The following is an 18,405-nucleotide window of genomic DNA, read 5'->3' as shown; positions in this document are numbered from 1 at the left end:
CATACTTATTAGTGGATCTGCTGGATCATATGGTAATTCTGTTTGATTTTTAGTCCTTAGAAGTTTTGACAAATTGTTGGCAGTAAAGGAGACTGGAACTACAGGATGCGCTTTTCACTATAAGTTTGTCCCTCCTTACTAGAGAAAAATAAAAGGTTTGCAAAAGGATGGGTCTAGCCCACAACGACAACAAAATTCAAGTCTTTGCAAACAAAGACCAAGCGGTTCATGAGAAAAATGATCTTGAAAAATGTAAACATTTGATGTAAAAATTAAATAAACAAAGAACATCTATCACCCAGTTCACTAAATTCGGTAAACATAAGTGCATACAAGTCAATGATGTTGTAATCAACAGTGAGCATAGTAAAGACTCACAAGCTACATATTTGTGGTTCCCATTTCTCACCATGGGCCTTTAAAAATCACTCAAGCCATCCAAGGGAGGCTAATGTTAATAATACGTAGTAATAACTACCATTTGTATAACATTAGCATACAGTTTTACAAAGTGCTTCGCACATATATTATCGTTAACAGATCTCCATCAATCTACAACTCCTCTGTACTGCCTAGAAAATGTGTTTCTCAAATGGTGAAATGAAAATCCCCTTGCACCTAGCTGTGCAGGCAGGTGAGGGCACCACCACACTGGCTCTCAAGTCGTCAACTGTTTCGCTCTCCACTTTAACCTCAGCTTCATCTCAGAGCAAGGAGGGGAGAAAAAGGTGGGTGCAGTGGCTGCTCTGTAGAGTTACTTTACTGAGTTACTGAGAGATTAAACAAAAGCATTTATTTTCCATTAAATGTGAAGGATCTCTCAATCTCTAATGGATCCTGTGCACTAAAGCAACTTATAGAGGAGGGACTCAAGTAAAATTTCCACGGAGGGAAGTGGTCAAATAGCTGAGGTCAAAACCTCCAGACTTCAATTGTGGTCAAGTGCTTTTATTTCCCTTGTAATTTTCTTTAAGAATAAATGTTAAACCTAAAACATACCCCCTTCTGGAGGCGATCCTGGCAGCTGAACTGAGTGGGAAGAAAAAGCACCCTGTACTGCCCAAACCAGCAGCCACTCAAACTACGCACCATTGTCTACAGATGGTCACATGAGAGCCCAGCCTGGCAATAACATGTCAGCCATCACCTGAAACTTGGTTACTTCCAACCCATTAAGGAAACAATTACTAGTTGCATTAACCCTTCCCAGCTCACACATGTAGCTGGCAGCCAGTGCTGCAGCCCTATTAAGAGCCCTCTCTCTCTCCGTCCAGTCCTCTCTCAGAAGAAACTGTACATGACATGGATCTGGTTGAGACAAGGTGCCGTTTAGTGAGGGGTGAGGGATGAGAAGGAAAATCTATGCTGTCCCTTCTGAGCAAAATCAACTCTACCTCTCCCAGCACTTGCTGCCTCATAGTTTAAATTAATTACAGCTGAAAATACAGGGTTGCCATCTGGTTTGAAAAAGCAAGGATAAGGGAATAAAATGAAAGGGTTTTTGGTACTAACCTCACTTTAATCATTGCCAAAGAGCATGAAGACAGCCCAGCGTCCTCCCACAAAAAAGCCTTGGGCCTCACAAACTTGGCAAGCAGTCCCAGGCACAAAACTGGATAGGCAGAATGCCTGTCAGAATAAAAGTCCTCAGCTGAAAGGAGACTTACAAGGTAAGGGGCCTGCCTGACCCCACACTGCAAGAGAAGTTTCCTATGGGTCCTGGGATAGGTTAGCAACTCCTGGGAGGGTTTATTTACAGAGGATGTCTTGCCAAAAAGTTACATGCATCATTACAGTTCCATTTTGTGAGAAAATAGATCTGCTGTCAGAATTATAGTATGCAATTTCCTCTTTCTTTGTTTCTCCATCTTCCATAACATGAGGCTTTTATAAAACTCTAAAAGAAGGCTGAACAAAACACAGGAGAGGAAGGCTGCTGGAGAAGGGAGCCAGCCCCAACCAGAACAATGCATGCAAGTCCACAGCACCCTTGCAGCTGGGCCCCTTCGAGAAGGAATGTCAAAAATCCCTATTTTTCCTCCGCTGCAGCCACAACTACAGTCTCACTTGTGTTTTGCAGGAAGCAACTTCCTTCTGCTTTCCTCCCACTAGCAAAATCCTGGATGAGAGGCCCTTTTCTACTTGGACTCCTGGGCTGCAGAGAAATGCTGGCTGCAAGCACAGGGAAGGCAGAGGTACCAAAGTGATCCTTGGTTTGTTATGAAGGGCTGTAGGTGGGTGCGAAAAATTGCCAAGTCTGCAGCTTTCTTAGCCACACCCCAGCATCGACTAGCCCACAGAAGTGGAGCATCAGTCAGCTTTTCAGCCCCATTTAAAGTTTCACCTACCTGAGTTCTTTTTGACCCAAGTGAGTTTTACAAACAAAACCTAAATGTACTTGAGTCCAGCTGCTTTCAGAAAGTAATACCCACTGAGGCACAGTGCTGTTTACTGGATTAAACTCTATTCAATCACATATAGTCTTTATAAATTAGAGATTAGAATTGCAACAGAAGACAAAAGCAGATTATGAAGACGAGCATTTCTGTTCTAGGGAAAAATACATTTTTCAACCCAAAAATGATGTGAAAGTTGTCATCCAAATCCTGCCCTGACAGAATCATTGTCTATAGCAACAGTGTCCATAACATTCAAAATCTCAGGAGTGTAACTTTCGAGTAAATGGTACATCTGTCAAACCACAGGAAACATCTGGTAAAATGGTTAAATAAAAGCAGAATTTAAACTTTTGATTTTGAGCTTGCTTATGGTACCCAACAAGAGACTATTAAAACAAATACCAAAAGCTTTCTGACCACTCGCAGTGCTCGGTGCAATAGTGGGGGAAAAAATGTCCCTGAGCAGGAAGGAGGAGAAAAAGCAGACAAGGCAGGAAATGTTGGCTGCAATCCTATTTTTTCGTGGAGGCTGCAGTATCCCTGTTCCTCACAGGGACTATGGCCACAACCTTGTGAGGGCCAGGGCAACCCCTCACTCTGCCCACACATCACCCCACCCCTGAAACCTCCTTAGGCACAGCTAAATCCCTTCCCCTAACCAGGGCTGACTCCTTCATTCACATCACCCCAATATCACCAACAAAGTAGGCACTTGGGAAATGTTGAATAAATGAACTAATGAAGTAATATACAAACAATTAGCTCTCTTCATTCCACAGCTAACAATGTATTAAGCACAATCGCCTTACCATCAATACACAGCCTGCACGTGTTACAAAGTACTAGCCAACAAATTTCAATCCCCCCTAGAATACTTACGAAGCCTTTTCCATTTAAGATTTAAAGATTCAACTACTTCCAATTTTTAAAAAAAAATCTGTATTTCAAAAACACAGTAAAGTTTTTGAAAAGCAAATAAATTAGGAAACTGGGACTTGTAACATATCAATAGAAAGAAGATAAATACTCTAATTTAAAAAAAGACAAAGATACAAAGTCACCAAAAAATCCACATGGCCAATAAGCATGTGAAAAGATCATTCAAGTTCCCTAGTAGCAGAAATGTGGCGGGGCTGGGTGGGGAGAGAGAAAGATCAGCTATCACACAATGATTCCCCTGCAAAACTTGCAAAAATTAAATACATTGTACCTGTGTGATGATGCAGTGCAGCAGGCCCACACATACAGTTGCTAGTGGGAATGTAAATCAGTAAACCTACTAGATACCAAGCAGGAAGAGTGCACCACAGAAAGCATAATTGGGTGCCCTCTGATCCAGAAATTGCACTTCTAGAAAAATGGGAAATATGAGATATGAACAAGGATGGAAATACAATGGTAGTGCCAAAAGTTCAGCAAATGATAGTGAAACATTGTAAACAACACAAATATCTGTATTTAACAAGTTCTTTTGGTTACAAGCAACATAAAACAAGGCTAGCTAGCTTATGAAAAAAAGGGGGAATTTATTGCAAGGATGCTGTGTTGCATTTCTTGGAAATGAAGAGTTAAATGACCAATCCTGGAAAAGGAAAAAAAGGAGGTGACCCCAGGGACCCCTGCAACAGAAGATGGAAGGAGCTCTGTGCTCCTGAGAAAAAAGGGGCTGTACCACCTACCCTCTCTCCAGCACCAAGGCAAGAGGCTCCAACCAGAGACACCACCAACGACCACTCCAGCCATTCCCACTCAGTGACCACGAGAACCACCGTCACCCTTCTAGGTCCTACATATACAGTTGACCCTTGAATAATGTGGGCGTTGGGGCACTGACCCCCTGCACAGTAGAAAAATTCATGTAAACTTTTGACAGCCCCCAAATTTAACTAATAGCCTACTGTTGACCAGAAGCCTTATCGATAACATAAACTGCTGATTAACATGTTCTGAGTGTGTTAATCAGCAGTTTATGTTATCGATAAGTATATATATTATATACTGTATTCTTATAATAAAGTAAACTTGAGAAAAGCAAATGTTAAGAAAATGAAAAAATATGTAGTTTATGCATTCCTAACATATCTTTTAATTTTTCTCAATATTTCTAGGTTATGCGGTTCATCTGCGAGTTTTTTCAAATTGTCGCAGATCTCCAAAAAACTTTCCAATATATTTATTGAAAAAAATCTGTGTGTAAGTGGACTCGCACAGTTCAAACCTGTGTCATTTAAGGATCAACTGTATACCTATCTCCAATCACAGAGCCCTTAAGGAGTTACTAACATCAAGTCTTAAAATTCTGAGATTTCTATTAGATATTACACGTGCTGCTGAAGATTAGGAGACACCCCCCCCCCCGCGCGCACACACACACACACACACACACAAATACAACACTTTTTCACAGTCGAGAGACTTCACCTGAGCGTCAAATGAATTATTTCAAAGTAACTGGGGATCTTACAAGAATACAATCTAATAGCGTTTTATTGGTACAGGGAAATCCTCTACTTTGCCATGAATAAGTGAAGGTACTGGATTTTTTTTTTTTTTTTTAAGTAAAACTATTGGAATTGTTGGCTAGAAATAGAAATGAGCCTTTGGAGCAGTAATAAAAAGTTATGAAAAGGTGACTTAAGTTATCTTAGAGCAAGCATGAAATTTTTAATTTGTTCCATATATCTCGGCCATCTTGTGTTCCAAATCTTTTGCTTCCTCTTTCAACACGACTTCTCTCCCTTCCCCTTGTCCCTGTTTCTGAACTCACCACATAATAACCACACATATATCTGAATATTTCATTTATTTATCATGTACATCATCTCTCCCAATGCTGATACACAATCTCCCTGCCATTGGTCAGACTTGCGTGTCAAAGGGAGCTCTCGCAAAGCGACGACCCTGTCTGGGTGCGCCCTCCCTTATCCACCGAAACACCACCACTCACCCCGCAAAATGAGAATAATTATTCTAGGCTGAAGATCACTAAAAGACACTACAACCAAATGCAACGTGTGACTCATAACTGAATCCTGAATTTAAAACATTTATTTATAAAGGAGATTACTGAATGTAAATATATATATTAGATCATATCACTGTCTACAGCACACGAAAGAAAAAGCGAATGTGGCAGACTGTGAGCAACTGGTGAATCTAGCAAAGGACACACGGGTGCTCATTATCCTAGGTGTTCAATGTTTCTGAACTTTGTCCAAAATAAAGTTGGGAGGGCAGTGGGAGGAGAGAAGGATGGCAGGTTAGATTATCACCAAATTTGGATGGAATGTTTAGAATCATCTCATTTCAAGCACAGGCAGGGTGGGATGTTGGGAATCCTTGAAGAGTCTTCCAAAAGAGCTGACATGGGGAGGTGAGAAGGAACCTGTGTGACGGAGAGGGGTGTGCCATACACATTAAGATGCCATGGGCAATGAAAATGTTGGTTTCAAAAAATTAGCCTCGAATTGAAAGTCACGAGGCAAGTTGGACAATTCACCCTAAGTGTGCGAGAATTGCTTCCTATGCTCTGTGTAGCGTGCTGAAAGGCATAGCAGACACTTAAATAGATTCTTTTTAAATTTAACCATGGGTAAAGAGTCTTTAAATAATCAATAGTCCAAGGAGGCCATCTACTAAGAAATAATACTGGGAGAGGGAGTTTGGGACAGATCGCCTAAGTCCTTGAAAGTCATCCAAAAGAACTGAAACTTTATCTTGTAATCAAAAAGGAGCCAGACCCACAGCCTCTCAACAAACTTTGCCATGTCTTCCTAATATGTATCAAAAAATACCTGCTGCTTGCAGAGCTCTGTGGCCATCAAATGAGGCCCTTTCCACAATGTCTCCGTTCACAGGCTGTAGCCACATTACATGGTTAGCTCCTACAGAACAGTGTCTGTTAGCTCTAAAGCTAACCAGCCCAACCAAAACGATGCAGTGTCATAACCAATGTACAGGAATTAGGACTATTAGTGGGGCCAGCTCGCAGTTATTACACACGTGAAAATAAAACACAATGAATCTATTAGAAAATACTGAAAAACACTTTGGCTTTGAGTACTTTTTAGGCAGATTTGAAAAACACCAAAATAGTACACACTTAGGCAGAGATGTCTGCTTTTCTAATATGAAGAGATCTATTATTTGGGTCATTTTTACCCAAAAGGAATGTCTAGCCATCTCTATGACCTATGAGGCATACCCAACTCAACTCACCTTCTCATTTTCATAAACCTTACCCATGTTCACAGTGGAATTGGAGCAAGATGCATAAGAAGAGATATAAACAGAGGAATGGAAAAAAACCATTTCATTCATACAAAGAACTCTGAAGGCCTAACACTCATTGAGTCAACATTGGGATAAGATCATTTGATCCAAAACAAGCATCACAAGCCAGACTAGTGATTCAGAATGTAAACTGCATTTGTCCAGGTACCAGGGATTCGCACTGTTCTATTTAGGGGTGCTAGGGGTGGGGAAGGAAAGTGGTGGAGGTCGTGGTGGAAGGACTCTGTTCCAGCATGTTTCCTGAGCTAAACATCAAGGCTACAAGGGGAAAAAAATGGAAGTACAAGAAGTGGTGCCACTCAGAGTTTATCACATATTTGAAAGCAATTCTTACAGTCTTTCCCAGTCAAAGGGAAGAATGTTTTGACAGTGCTCTCACAGTGTCTCATTTTTCATTCAAACATTTACTTAGCACCTAGAAGGTGCCGGGCACTGTAGTGGGTGTAAGACTCAGCCCATGGCCTGGAAGGACTTGTAGTCTGGGGAGTGGGACAGACAGATGGGCAGATGATTATACCAAAGTGACATCATTTTATTAAAAAAAAAAAAAAAGTGTTCACTGAAGCAGAAGGACTCGCCACTTGCCAAGAGGAGGCAAAGAGAGTGTACAAGCACAGGAGTGCGGGCATACGGGCTTACATCAGCAAGGCAGAGCACACAAGGCAGAAGCTCCTGTAGAGAGGGGTTTGCTCAGTGTTTCCTGGAGCTGACTGGGAGCCATTAAAGAATTCCAAGCAAATAGTAAGACTTCAGAAACCTTCCTCTGGCACTACAGTGCCAAGACCAGTAAGGAGGATGCTGCCATGGACATAAATTAAGTCTAAACTGTGGCCTAGGCCAGTTCCTATGTGGAAAACACCTAGCAGACTGATTCCACAGGGTGTGGTCATAGATTCAATGTGGGAGACGAGATGGAAGAGGGGAACAGGCGATTTTCAGGGCAAGTGGAAAGACAGCTAGTTGTCCCATCATGGACACACTTGGGAAAGTGCTGGAAGAAAGGAATAACTAAAATCAATTCAGGTAAAGCAGCATCGAACTTGAAGTGTGCGCCTCCACACCTACAAGGCAGACGACAGCTTTCCACGTGTGTACAGGCTGGGTCTCAGCTGGACATCGAGATTTGGGGATCATCTACCTCGAGTGGTCATTCAAGCCATGAGTTGGGATGTGACTTCATCATAAAGGTCTGTCTGACAATGAGAAGGATGGAGCCCTGGAGAATGGCAATAATGACGACTCTGAAAGGTCCTGAGTGGAGTGGCCGTAGACGTTAGAGGGGAACCAAAGAAAGCAAGAAAAGGGTTATGGAGACCAAGAGAGAAGAGACTTATAAGGAAGAGGAAGTCAAATAAGATAACTATGGGTTTCCTCCTGGATCTGGCAACTAGTAGGTCACTGGTGAATGAGAGGAATTTCATTAAAACCTTTGGTAGGGATCACAGCATTGGACTGGAGAGTGGGTACAGAAGTGGAGACAACCTGCTCTCTAGAAACAGCTCGGAAGGAAGGAGAGAGGTAGAGATAAGAGATGAGAACACAGGTCAAGGGAGAGCAGGGCCTCTGGCTTTCTCAATTTCTGTGGCCTCAGTGAATTTCCCTGAAAGCCCCAGGCATAAAAGATGGCACCCAACAATTCCGAATCACAGAATCACACAATCGTTTCATTACAACAGTTAAGCTGTGTAGCACACCAAGCTTTGTGAGCTTGAACGTTTATAAAAGGATTTTGAAACCGAATAAAATGATCATTTTGTTAGGCAGGTATGCTCCCTAGAATATTCCCAATAAGTCTCATGAAAAAGGGATAAAAGATTCCATAGCCAATCACATTTGAGAAACCCCGGGCTAACCAACTTCTCAAAGCCTGAAATGTGCTATCGTGCACGAGCAGACCCGGAAAAGCAAGTTAGGTCCTTCCCAAAATCTGGCCACAGAATACTCTTTTCCCTCAAGCATCTTGAGGCAGAATGTTCTGAGACAATCTATGGGCAGTGGTGCTTTGAATCCCCAAGGGGTGTCATGCATCCAAAGAAATCACTCCTAATGTGTTAGAAAGCTCCAAAACCATTTGATGGGTTCAAGGACAGGGGCAAATTTAGGAAAGCAAAGAGCTTTCTTTCAGCTCTCAGACTTGCTTCTAAAGTGATCTGACCTAATAAGAGTTGGTTTGTTTCTTCCACTTTGCCTTGACCCAGTTTCTGGAGCTGGTTTCTATGTGGATCCATTAGCTGTATTTCTTAGGTCTCTTCAAGGAAGGAAAGGCAAGAGGTAAAGTAAGTTAGAGGAGAGTATGGTAGCAAAATTTGCTTCCTTCTATACTGTAGCACGTTTTGCCTCTGTCAGGGCTATGAAAGCTTTCATCCAGAATTCAGATCCCTTGTTTGGCAAGGTTTCGAGCTACTGCCAGATCCAGAACATTACTGCAACACTAAGTTCTCTAGTTATGCTGTGGGGGCAATCTATGAAGAAATTTCAAAATGAAGAGAGGGAAGGAAGGAGGGGAGCAAGAGGAAGAGAATGTTTTTTTCGTGTACCCAAAGATTTAGCAACCGATTGCTAGCACTTCTTTAATAAAAACACTACCAGACACAGAACATGGGGCTGTAAACTATCTCACTATTCCAGACGCACGCAGCACATGCAAATGATCGATTTACAAGCAAAATTCTAGAGGAAAATAAAAGAACCACCAACACTCACACGCGGACACATTTCTTAGCATTCTTCTTTCTGGTCCTCAGTCAAACCTACTAAAGCAACAGCACTCTGTAAACTTTCAAGACAGACTGGCTTTGCAGTGCAATTAAGAAGAGGCCTGTGTGGTCACAGGGTAACATTACGATTAATCCTCTAACTATATATAAAAACAGCTGCCATCTGTGTTCCCAGAGCAGAAGCATCTTCATGCAAACGGCTCTCTAAAAAGAGCTCAAGTGCTCAGAGAACTTGGCAGGAGAGGGAAAGAGCCAAATCCTGTGTTACCTTGTTGCCTCAACTTTTGAACAAAAAGCCTTTGACTTCATCCAGAAATCTAAAAACACCGCTTTTTTCGATTTTAGTGTTTAGTGTTTTAAAAGGTGACTTTACACATGCTAATGAAAGCTCTCTGATACATCTCAAATGTTCTTCGATTCTCCTCTCGGAAAAAAAGTCCTCCTTTTTCAAGATTCTTATCCCACTTTTATAACCTTCATGATAGGGATGAGTACCAGCGAGGTCCCCAATGCAGACAAAAATAAAATGATGATGGTCCCTTTTGTTCAGCTTCTTTGACTCTTGACACTCTTGGCAATTCTTCGCTCTGTGTTATTTGGCCAGAAAAATGCCAGGAGCAGGATGGTTATCTGCCTTTCCAGCTCTCCGCAAAGACTCTTAAGGCAGAAGTGGTGCCTGCTGGGAAAAGGCTGATGTCAGCTCTCAAGAGCACAGCTCCCTGCTAGGATAAGGAGGTCTTTGTTTTCGGCTGAACTGTGAAAATGAGAAAATGCCTCTAGCCTGACAAACAAGAAACCCACACAACACAGGTCAGGCCTGTGACCTTTATTTAAAGGTACCACACTTCATTAGCAAAACACTTGCATGTCACACACAGATGCGCCTTTAAGGTCACATGGGAGCAGCCATAAAAATCCAACCCTGTTCAGGCTGACCCACAGCCCCCGCCCCCCAATACAGCGTTAGGCAAAGATTCAACCTCACATGAAGCAGTTCTTGGATTACACCTCGCTGATGTGAAGCATTTATTAAAGACCCAGGCTCCCTTCTAACTTATTTATTCACAGAAATGTCCGTACTTGCTATACATTAGGGGAGTGGGGGATTTTTTAAAAATCCCTATGTAACAACATCTCAGTTTATGAGTTACTTATTTAGGATAACTAAAATTGAGGCTATAAAATATCCTCTTAAATTTCCAGAATACTTGTGGGAGTACTTAGGAGACTGTGTGTGAAAGTACAGAAGAATAGAGAATTTCAGAGCTAAAGCTTCCCAAGTTTGGAAGCCAGGAAGGATGTGGGAGAAGAAGAGAGAGAGCACATAGTCTGAGGGATTCTATTTCAAGAGTGTCTGATTTATGAAATCTGGAGATGGGGGCAGGGTGTCTTCATATACTTAAAGCAAACTTTAAAACATGCCAGTTTGAATCTTTTAGACTGAAGTTACTACTGGAGTGTGCCAGTAACTTAAAATTGGGTCAGATATTTTTGACAAGAACTAGAACAACTTAAAAAGCACTTTCCCGAACTTAAAGGAGATCTCGTTTGTTCTCATAGGGTCCTCGCCTGTAGTATAGAGACACCATTTCAAGCCTCTTCAGGCGAGGCTGAATATCATCTCTGAAAGGAACCACCACCGGTGCTGGGAGGGTTCCGCTTGTAATTACTGACGACCTTCATCATCTTATGCCCCTCCAACCACCTCTCATCTCCAAAGCATTTGTCAACTAGGTTTTGAGAGAGCTTAAATAGCAGGTTGTCCAAAACTACAAAATGTTAAGGTCCTTTATCACATGATTATTATTAGCAGCTGGAGACGAACGCTATTGATATAAATGTAACATGGTTGCTAGGAGCGCTGGCTCTAGGAACAGGAAGCCTGGGTTTGGATTCCTGGCTCCACTACCTACTAGCTAGCTGTGTGACCTTGAATTAAGGTAACTAAAATCAGGGTTATAAAAAGTTACAGAACTGCTCGAGCCTTAGTTTTACCATCTGGAAAAGAGGGATAACAATAGTATCTACATCACAGGGTTGTGAGGATACGTGACGTGATCGTGCCCATGAAGCATCTGCACAGTGCTTGGTACACATCGAGGCTCGACGGCCGCTGGGTTAGTTAAGTCCCAATGCAGTGGCTGTCCTTGATTCTCCAGATGCTGAGAATCCTGACCCATCACCATTCTCAGTGATGAAAGGTTAGCCCGCTCTAGGGCTTGTGTGGACAGGAACACAACAGCAACATACAGTTCCATGTATAAAGGTGTTATTACTATTTACCTTACAGAACCCCAGTTGCTAGGTAGGGGATCAAGGTACTGAAACAACCCCAACTTCTCAATTTCCTCTGGGTCTAGTTTCAATTTAAAATGAGGACCTGCTTCCTCCACTTTCATGGAGTCGTGAGATAAGTAATTTCTTGGTAAACCTGTCCATACACGTCCAAACCAAAGGTACGAAAGAGATATAAGGACAAGAGTCACTAAGGAGAGTAATAATGCTGCCAAGGGTTACGCAGGGACTCCACAGACTAGACCCTCCAGAACATTTCCAGTACCATTTACACAATCAACTCCACTGGAAAAAAATAAAATTAAAAAAAAAAAACAGACAAAATCCAGAAGGAAAACCCAAAAATCGATTTGGCCAATAATCAGTAATTTTTCTTTACTGAGTTTCTATTATATGCCCAGCACTTGATTTCAAAGGCTTCACCCCAACCTTTACTCAAACTGAAAGAATTACTGGTTTGGGGTTTGTCTGTTTTCTCCCTTTTTCTATTCACCCTTATGGAGGAAAAAGTTAAGTGACTAGAGCCAAGCGGAGAAAACAGGGGTAGAGGGAAGAAGAAAAACAAGGAGAAAGAAGGAAGAAGAGAAAGACAAGAAGCAAAGGAAATGAAGCATCCGAGACTGGATAATGCATTCAAGGACAAACCAGAGTTGGCTACACTGGACTTGAGAAAAAACTTCAAAGGAATGGCCACAGAAGCAAAGAAAACAACAATGGACACATTTCACACCAGGACAGCATTTCAAAGGAGCACCACCAGTGAGAGGAGGCATTAGCATCTTTCACTGGGCCCTTCCTCACTGAGCAGCTGGTTACAGCACACGGCCAGTGACCACGACTTTGATCCCAGTGTGAGCATATGGGTTTTGCCCTGAGGCCAGGGGCAACTACTCTGCAAATGTACACCACTGATCAAAAAGAGGGTGCCTCCTCCAACTGGAACAGGAGCTCAAAGAGCACATTCTCTGGATAGCGGGTGCAATGCAATTCAACACAGAAATTATTTAGCACCTGTCATGTATGGGACACTGGACTGGGCAAGTGGCATCCTGAATATATACGATGTCCACCTTTAAGTACATGTAATCTCAACTCGAGTAAAATACAGTTATGGCATAATCAAATGATAATTGGTTTCAGTGTCTCACAGAGCAGGGTTAATTAATCCCAGCTCTACTTCTTTGGACACGTTATCCGCTCGAAGCCGCAACTGCCATTTCTGCTATTCTCTCTCACACACACACACACACACACACACACACACACACACACACACACCCCACACACACACACACACACGTACGTCATCTTAATGGGACACATTTATTGTGAGGGTTAAATGAGATAATACATTTATAGTGTCTGGCATAGGGCCAGTATATGGTACGCACTAAGTATATGATCCCTTCCACTCACCGCTGACTACTAAGAGAATGGGTCAACTGCACAGCGCTACTAGAAACCTTCATGTACAAAGCTGAAAACCGCTTTCTTTCCAAAAGTCACCCTAGATCATATTCAACACAGAACTCTCACTAGGTTCTACCAGATAAGCAGCCTAGATTATGTCTCAAAACCAGTATGAATTTAGCATGCTGTTATACTACATGCTGTTATACTATATGCTATTATATTATATCATTAGCCTTCAAGAGTTTTTGTTATTACAAAAACATAAAATATTACAAAGGCACAAGGTTATCCACTGCAGCATTATCAGTATTATAAAATATTGGAAATTACCTAAATGTCCAAACAAAGGGGACTGGCTGAATGAACTCTGGCACACGCATGCAGTGGAGTGCGAGGCAGCTGTGAAGAAGGATGGGGAACTAGGGGGAAAAGATTTCCACAATATATTGTCGAATGAAAACACCAGAACACAAGTACATAAAAATGTTGCCTTATGTATGAGAAGGAAGGAGAAATGAGAAACCATTCACATATGTGCTTACTTTAACAAAAAGAAACATGAAAAGGACAATCACAGACAGGAGCAGGGAACTAAAGAAGCGAAAGAGACAGAGAAGGGAATACTTCTCCAAGTACTTTTTAATATAGTTTTGATTTTTTTTCCTTTCAGTTTTATTGAGATATAACTGAGACAGTACTGTATAAGATTAAAGTGTACAGCATAATGACTTTACTTATACTACAAAATGGTTGATTACTTTTAGAAGCATGTTAATGTTTCACATATTCCAAGAGTGAAATGAAATAAACAATAATGGAAAAAATCTACAACTGAATGGAAACAGAAATTAATGGACCCATGTATATGTTAATTAACACAACAACATTAAAAGGTGGGGAGGGGAAATAACTATTGAAGTTGGCACTTTGACTATTATTCCCTCAGCATAGGGAAGAAAAGAACCATCAACAAATATTAAACTTTTAGTAGGTTTGTTTTTCAAAGTGGTATGGCCACAGTAATTCTGAAATTATTTTATGCGCACTATAGGACTGAACAATAAGAAAATGTGTTGACGCTGCTGGGAACCACGGAGACACAAATTTGGAATGAGGAAGGACAAGGAAGAACTCTATTAATATGAACTCATCCTTTGCCAGCTCTTTCCACTGAAAGGGTCTAGAATCAGTGCTCGACAGCACTCTCTGTGATAAAAATGTCCTATATGTGTGCTGTCCAATACGGTAGCCACTCGCCACATGTGCTTAATGAGCTTGAAATGTGGCTAGTGTAAATGAGGAACTAAATTTTTTACTTTATTTAATTTTAAATGTAAATTGCCACATGTAACTAGTGTCTACCATATTAGACAAGTCAAATCTAGAGGCAATGACACCACAGTAACACCTAACACTCAGATCTTGGCTTCTAAATACTATTTCCCACTAAAAGATATCAGAGTACCCTGGAGAAATGGCTGATTGCAAGGCCAGGGCAGGTAAGTTACAAGGTGAGCATCTTGTTTGCCAGAAAATAAAAAAGTGCTCAAAGGAAAAAAAGAGAGACATGTAACAAGGACACAAGAGCCAGTTGAAGGGGCTCTTATTTGCCAAATCTGGGACTGCTAGAACTCACTGAATGAAACAGGAATCCATGAGTCCATACGAATAACAGGGGAAAGGGAGAGCTCTTCCTCACCAGATCACATACTTAAACACCAAGGTCATAGAAAAAAAATTACTTATTGACATTTCCATGAGAAGAACCCCACTCTATACTCACCCCAACACACTTTATACCTTAATCCACTTTCTTTCTAAGTAGTAGGCAGAGTACTTTGTAACTTCCAAAAAAGACATTCATGTTCTTAACATTCTTCTTAGGAAACAAACAAAACACAAATATATATGTATATATTTCTCAGAGTCACCATATCAAGAAAATAATGAGTTCAAAAGACCCAGGTTATAAGGGGCTGGAATAAGAGCCTAGAAATTCTCAATTTCTAAGTTCTAGAGAAATCACCAAAGAAACCTCTCTTCTCTCTTCTCCTCTTCCCCATATCAAATCAGATGAAATTTAATCATACTCTCTGTAGCTTCCTACTCTGGCTCAGGGCTGCTCAGTGCCACTAGATCTCTCCATCTCTCTACGTCAGCGGTCCCCAACCTTTTTGGCACCAGGGATTGGGGCTCCTATGAGAATCCAATGCCTGATGATCTGAGGCAGTGATGCTAGCGCTGGGGAGCAGCTGCAAATACAGATGAAGTTTTGCTCGCTTGCCAGCCACTGTACCTTCTGCTGTGCAGCTCAGTTCCTAACAGGCCACAAACGGGTACCGGGTCCATGGCCCAGGCATTGGGGATCCCTGCTCTACTGTAAAATATCTCAATATGACAGTTATAATGAAATATAGCCAAAGCATGCATCTTTGAGACCCTCTTAGCTAGCTGTCAAAACTGTTTTTCAGCAACACTCCCTCCTCCAGAACTATTTTGATATTTTAGTGATAAAGCAAAATATATTTCACTACATGACATTAAGATGTAAGAGCAAAAATCATTTTGTAATTCCCTTAAACAAATACACTAAACCATTCTTTTCCAGTATGAATTTGTGATACGTTACTGAAAACTTCCTAGACATAGTGAATAAAAAGAGAGTACATGCTATACCTCAAACAGGGATCATTTCACCGAATCAAACAGCAGTACGTCTAAGTACCTTACAACATCAAAAAGTTAGAGATGCAGCATCTTTTCAATTTGCCTGTGAAATCTGTCATTCAGCTCTTAGCAAACACACGTAAAAATAATAGTAATGTTGCCAAAATGAATAACTATCACATAGAAAACAAGTGGCACCAAAAGAAACTGACTGCCTTTCCTCCTTAGGTCCAGGAGTCTGGTCCATGGTGGGTATTGCTGTTTCTATTTTTCTAAAGCTCTGCATGATGAATCCAACTGTGAGTTGCACATGAAACCTAGCAATTCTATTTCTATTATTTATACTTTATTTATAGTGTCATCATAGACCTGTACTTCAAGATCATGTTTGTAACTATCTAAGGAGTTACAAAATCATTTTCTAAATGTTTGAACATTCTAACAGCAATATTAGTAATGACTAAAGCTAATGATTACTGTCTGCCGGGCACCAAACTAAAGCACTTACAATCATCCTATGAGGAAGGAACTATAATTACTCCCATTGAAAGATAAAGCTAGGATTTGACACCAAATTTCTGATAAAACACACTCAAACATTAAATTCACCACAATAATATTCTCATTCTCTATCATCAGTATCTGAATAATGGACTCACTACTAATAAAAAGTAATAGCTACATCAAATGACTATTATACTGTGCCAAAATCCTTGCAAATTTTAACTCAAAAGCTCACAACAGTTCTATACATTAACTATTATTATTGCCCATTTTACAAAGAAAGCTATTGAGCCCAAATTGAGTGATTGTCCAAGGCCTCACAACTGGTAAGAGGCAGAATTTGGATTAAAACTACGGCATGTATAATTCCAAAACACACTATATCTCAGGGCTGCCTCCCCTTTCCTTCCAATAAAACATATATCCCCTTTCCTTCCAATAAAACATATATTTTTTTAAAGTCTCTTATTTGGGTTTGGGGAAGAGAGAATGTAGGAGAAGAAATTCCTGGTAACAAAAGAATAAACTCCACATCGTTGAGCATCCAGGATCTAAATTATGAGTCAACCTCTGTTTGCGAGAGCTCATTGTTTTGCAGGGCCTTGTTGCTGGATTCCTGATTGTAGCAAATTCCAGGGCTCCAGACTGCAGGCTCAGCCTCTGACTAACACTACAGTGATTTATTGGAGGATAAATACCTCTGTCAGTGTGTCTTATGACTGCACACAACAGTCCAAGCAGGCTGGAATGCGTGGAATGCCGAGGACTGCTGGCGCTGAGGCAGCAGAGGGCTGCTGGCGTTATCGGCCACCTCTAACTGCGCAAGGTCCCCTCCACCAATGAGGAAACAGGAACTCTTCAAGCCTCACATCCCTGCCAGAACCAGCAGCATCCTCGGAAGTCAGAACCGGGGAAGCTGAGCATCTTCAATAATTACATAATATTAATTCATTCATGGGAAGCGGGGGGTAGTACCTGGATACACACAGAGACTCTTTCCAATAACCAGAGGTACCTCTCCACCTCTGCCAACACCTCAGAATCTGATCATACCACCTGGTTACACAATTGCCAGAGCAGACTCTCTCAGCAGCTGGCTGGGTATCTCCCAATTCCTGACAACGTGTGAAAAAGCACCACCCCACTCCCTTCACGAGGCACGTGTATGTCAGAAGAGAGTGCAAAGGGGAAGCTGTTTTCCAAATATAAACGTGATAATGTTGCACAGATTCAGACAGCTTTCGTTTCAACCCCTTCATTTCACAAATAAGGAAACTGAGGCCCAGAGTTACAGCAACACACGTCATAATTGTTATTGCCGAGTGTTAGTGACAGATCAAGGACTAGCACCCAGCTCTCCTGGCCCCAAGACTGGTTCTCCAATGGCTACAACAGGCTCACACACCAGATTTGATGGACAGCACCTCATCATAAATACAAAACGCCATCACTCCCGTTTTGGGAAGGTCTCAAGTTTATATCGTGAACACACACGGTGAGAATACTTTCTAGTGTGTATTTACAATTCTAGACTTTTACGCAAAATATTTTACCGAAGTTTACTCAGATGATAATCTTCCCTTTATGTTCCTAGTATATAAAGACATTCACCAAAGGCTGATTCTCCTAACAACCATCAGTGGTACAAGCAAGAAAAGGTGATGTTTTGGACAACCAACCCAAAAAGCTCTAAGGGAACATTAATGTCTAGGGGGAAAACACGCGAATGATCATACAAGTAAGCCAGAAGGAAATAAGAGGTCTCTTGGTGAGTCATTAAAATCGGTTTAATACCCACTTCAGGCAGATGAGCACCATTCATCACTTCACTGTTGATACAAAGTTGCAAGAGAGACAGCATTCAAAACCAGAGAACTTACAGATGAGGGTTGAAGATGCGACTTATCTTGGAAGCATGGTCATTTTCACAGTCCAGGTCGTCATCCCCTTGTTCCATGCTGAACTTCCTCTTGCTGGGGCTGATGGGTGGGGGGCCTGTGCGGTGACTGGTGAGGGCAGATGCCACAGGGATGGTCTGCATCCTGGGTTCTCCCCTGAGAGCAGCTTCACCTATGAAAGAAAAATGATGTAGTCACCAAGCAGGAGAAATGTCCCCA

The 18,405-nt window shown here is 41.5% G+C and overlaps 2 protein-coding genes across 3 annotated transcripts in view; both read right to left on the bottom strand.

Moving 5' to 3' along the window:
- Positions 1–18,377, bottom strand: part of LOC111745973 (transcription cofactor vestigial-like protein 4) — a 34,066-nt gene extending 15,689 nt beyond the window's left edge. Inside the window, exons 1-2 of one of the 2 annotated variants that reach the window (XM_023536864.1) lie at positions 18,169–18,377; positions 1,513–1,629 (exon numbers count right to left, since the gene is read on the bottom strand). In XM_023536864.1, the coding sequence (XP_023392632.1) occupies positions 1,513–1,629; positions 18,169–18,329 (278 nt within the window). In that variant the 5' untranslated portion in view covers positions 18,330–18,377. The remainder of the gene's footprint in view (positions 1–1,512; positions 1,630–18,168) is intronic. The other variant, XR_002782860.1, reaches the window with a different exon arrangement.
- The window catches only part of VGLL4 (vestigial like family member 4), a 133,675-nt gene that overhangs the window by 28,821 nt on the left and 86,449 nt on the right, over positions 1–18,405 (bottom strand). The window contains exon 4 of the mRNA XM_011370662.1: positions 18,169–18,358. Within this exon, the coding sequence (XP_011368964.1) occupies positions 18,169–18,358 (190 nt within the window). The remainder of the gene's footprint in view (positions 1–18,168; positions 18,359–18,405) is intronic.

The sequence above is a fragment of the Pteropus vampyrus genome, unplaced genomic scaffold (genome assembly GCF_000151845.1).
Source record: "Pteropus vampyrus isolate Shadow unplaced genomic scaffold, Pvam_2.0 Scaffold171, whole genome shotgun sequence".
NCBI lineage: Eukaryota > Metazoa > Chordata > Mammalia > Chiroptera > Pteropodidae > Pteropus > Pteropus vampyrus.
This window is presented reverse-complemented; position numbering and strand designations above follow the sequence as displayed.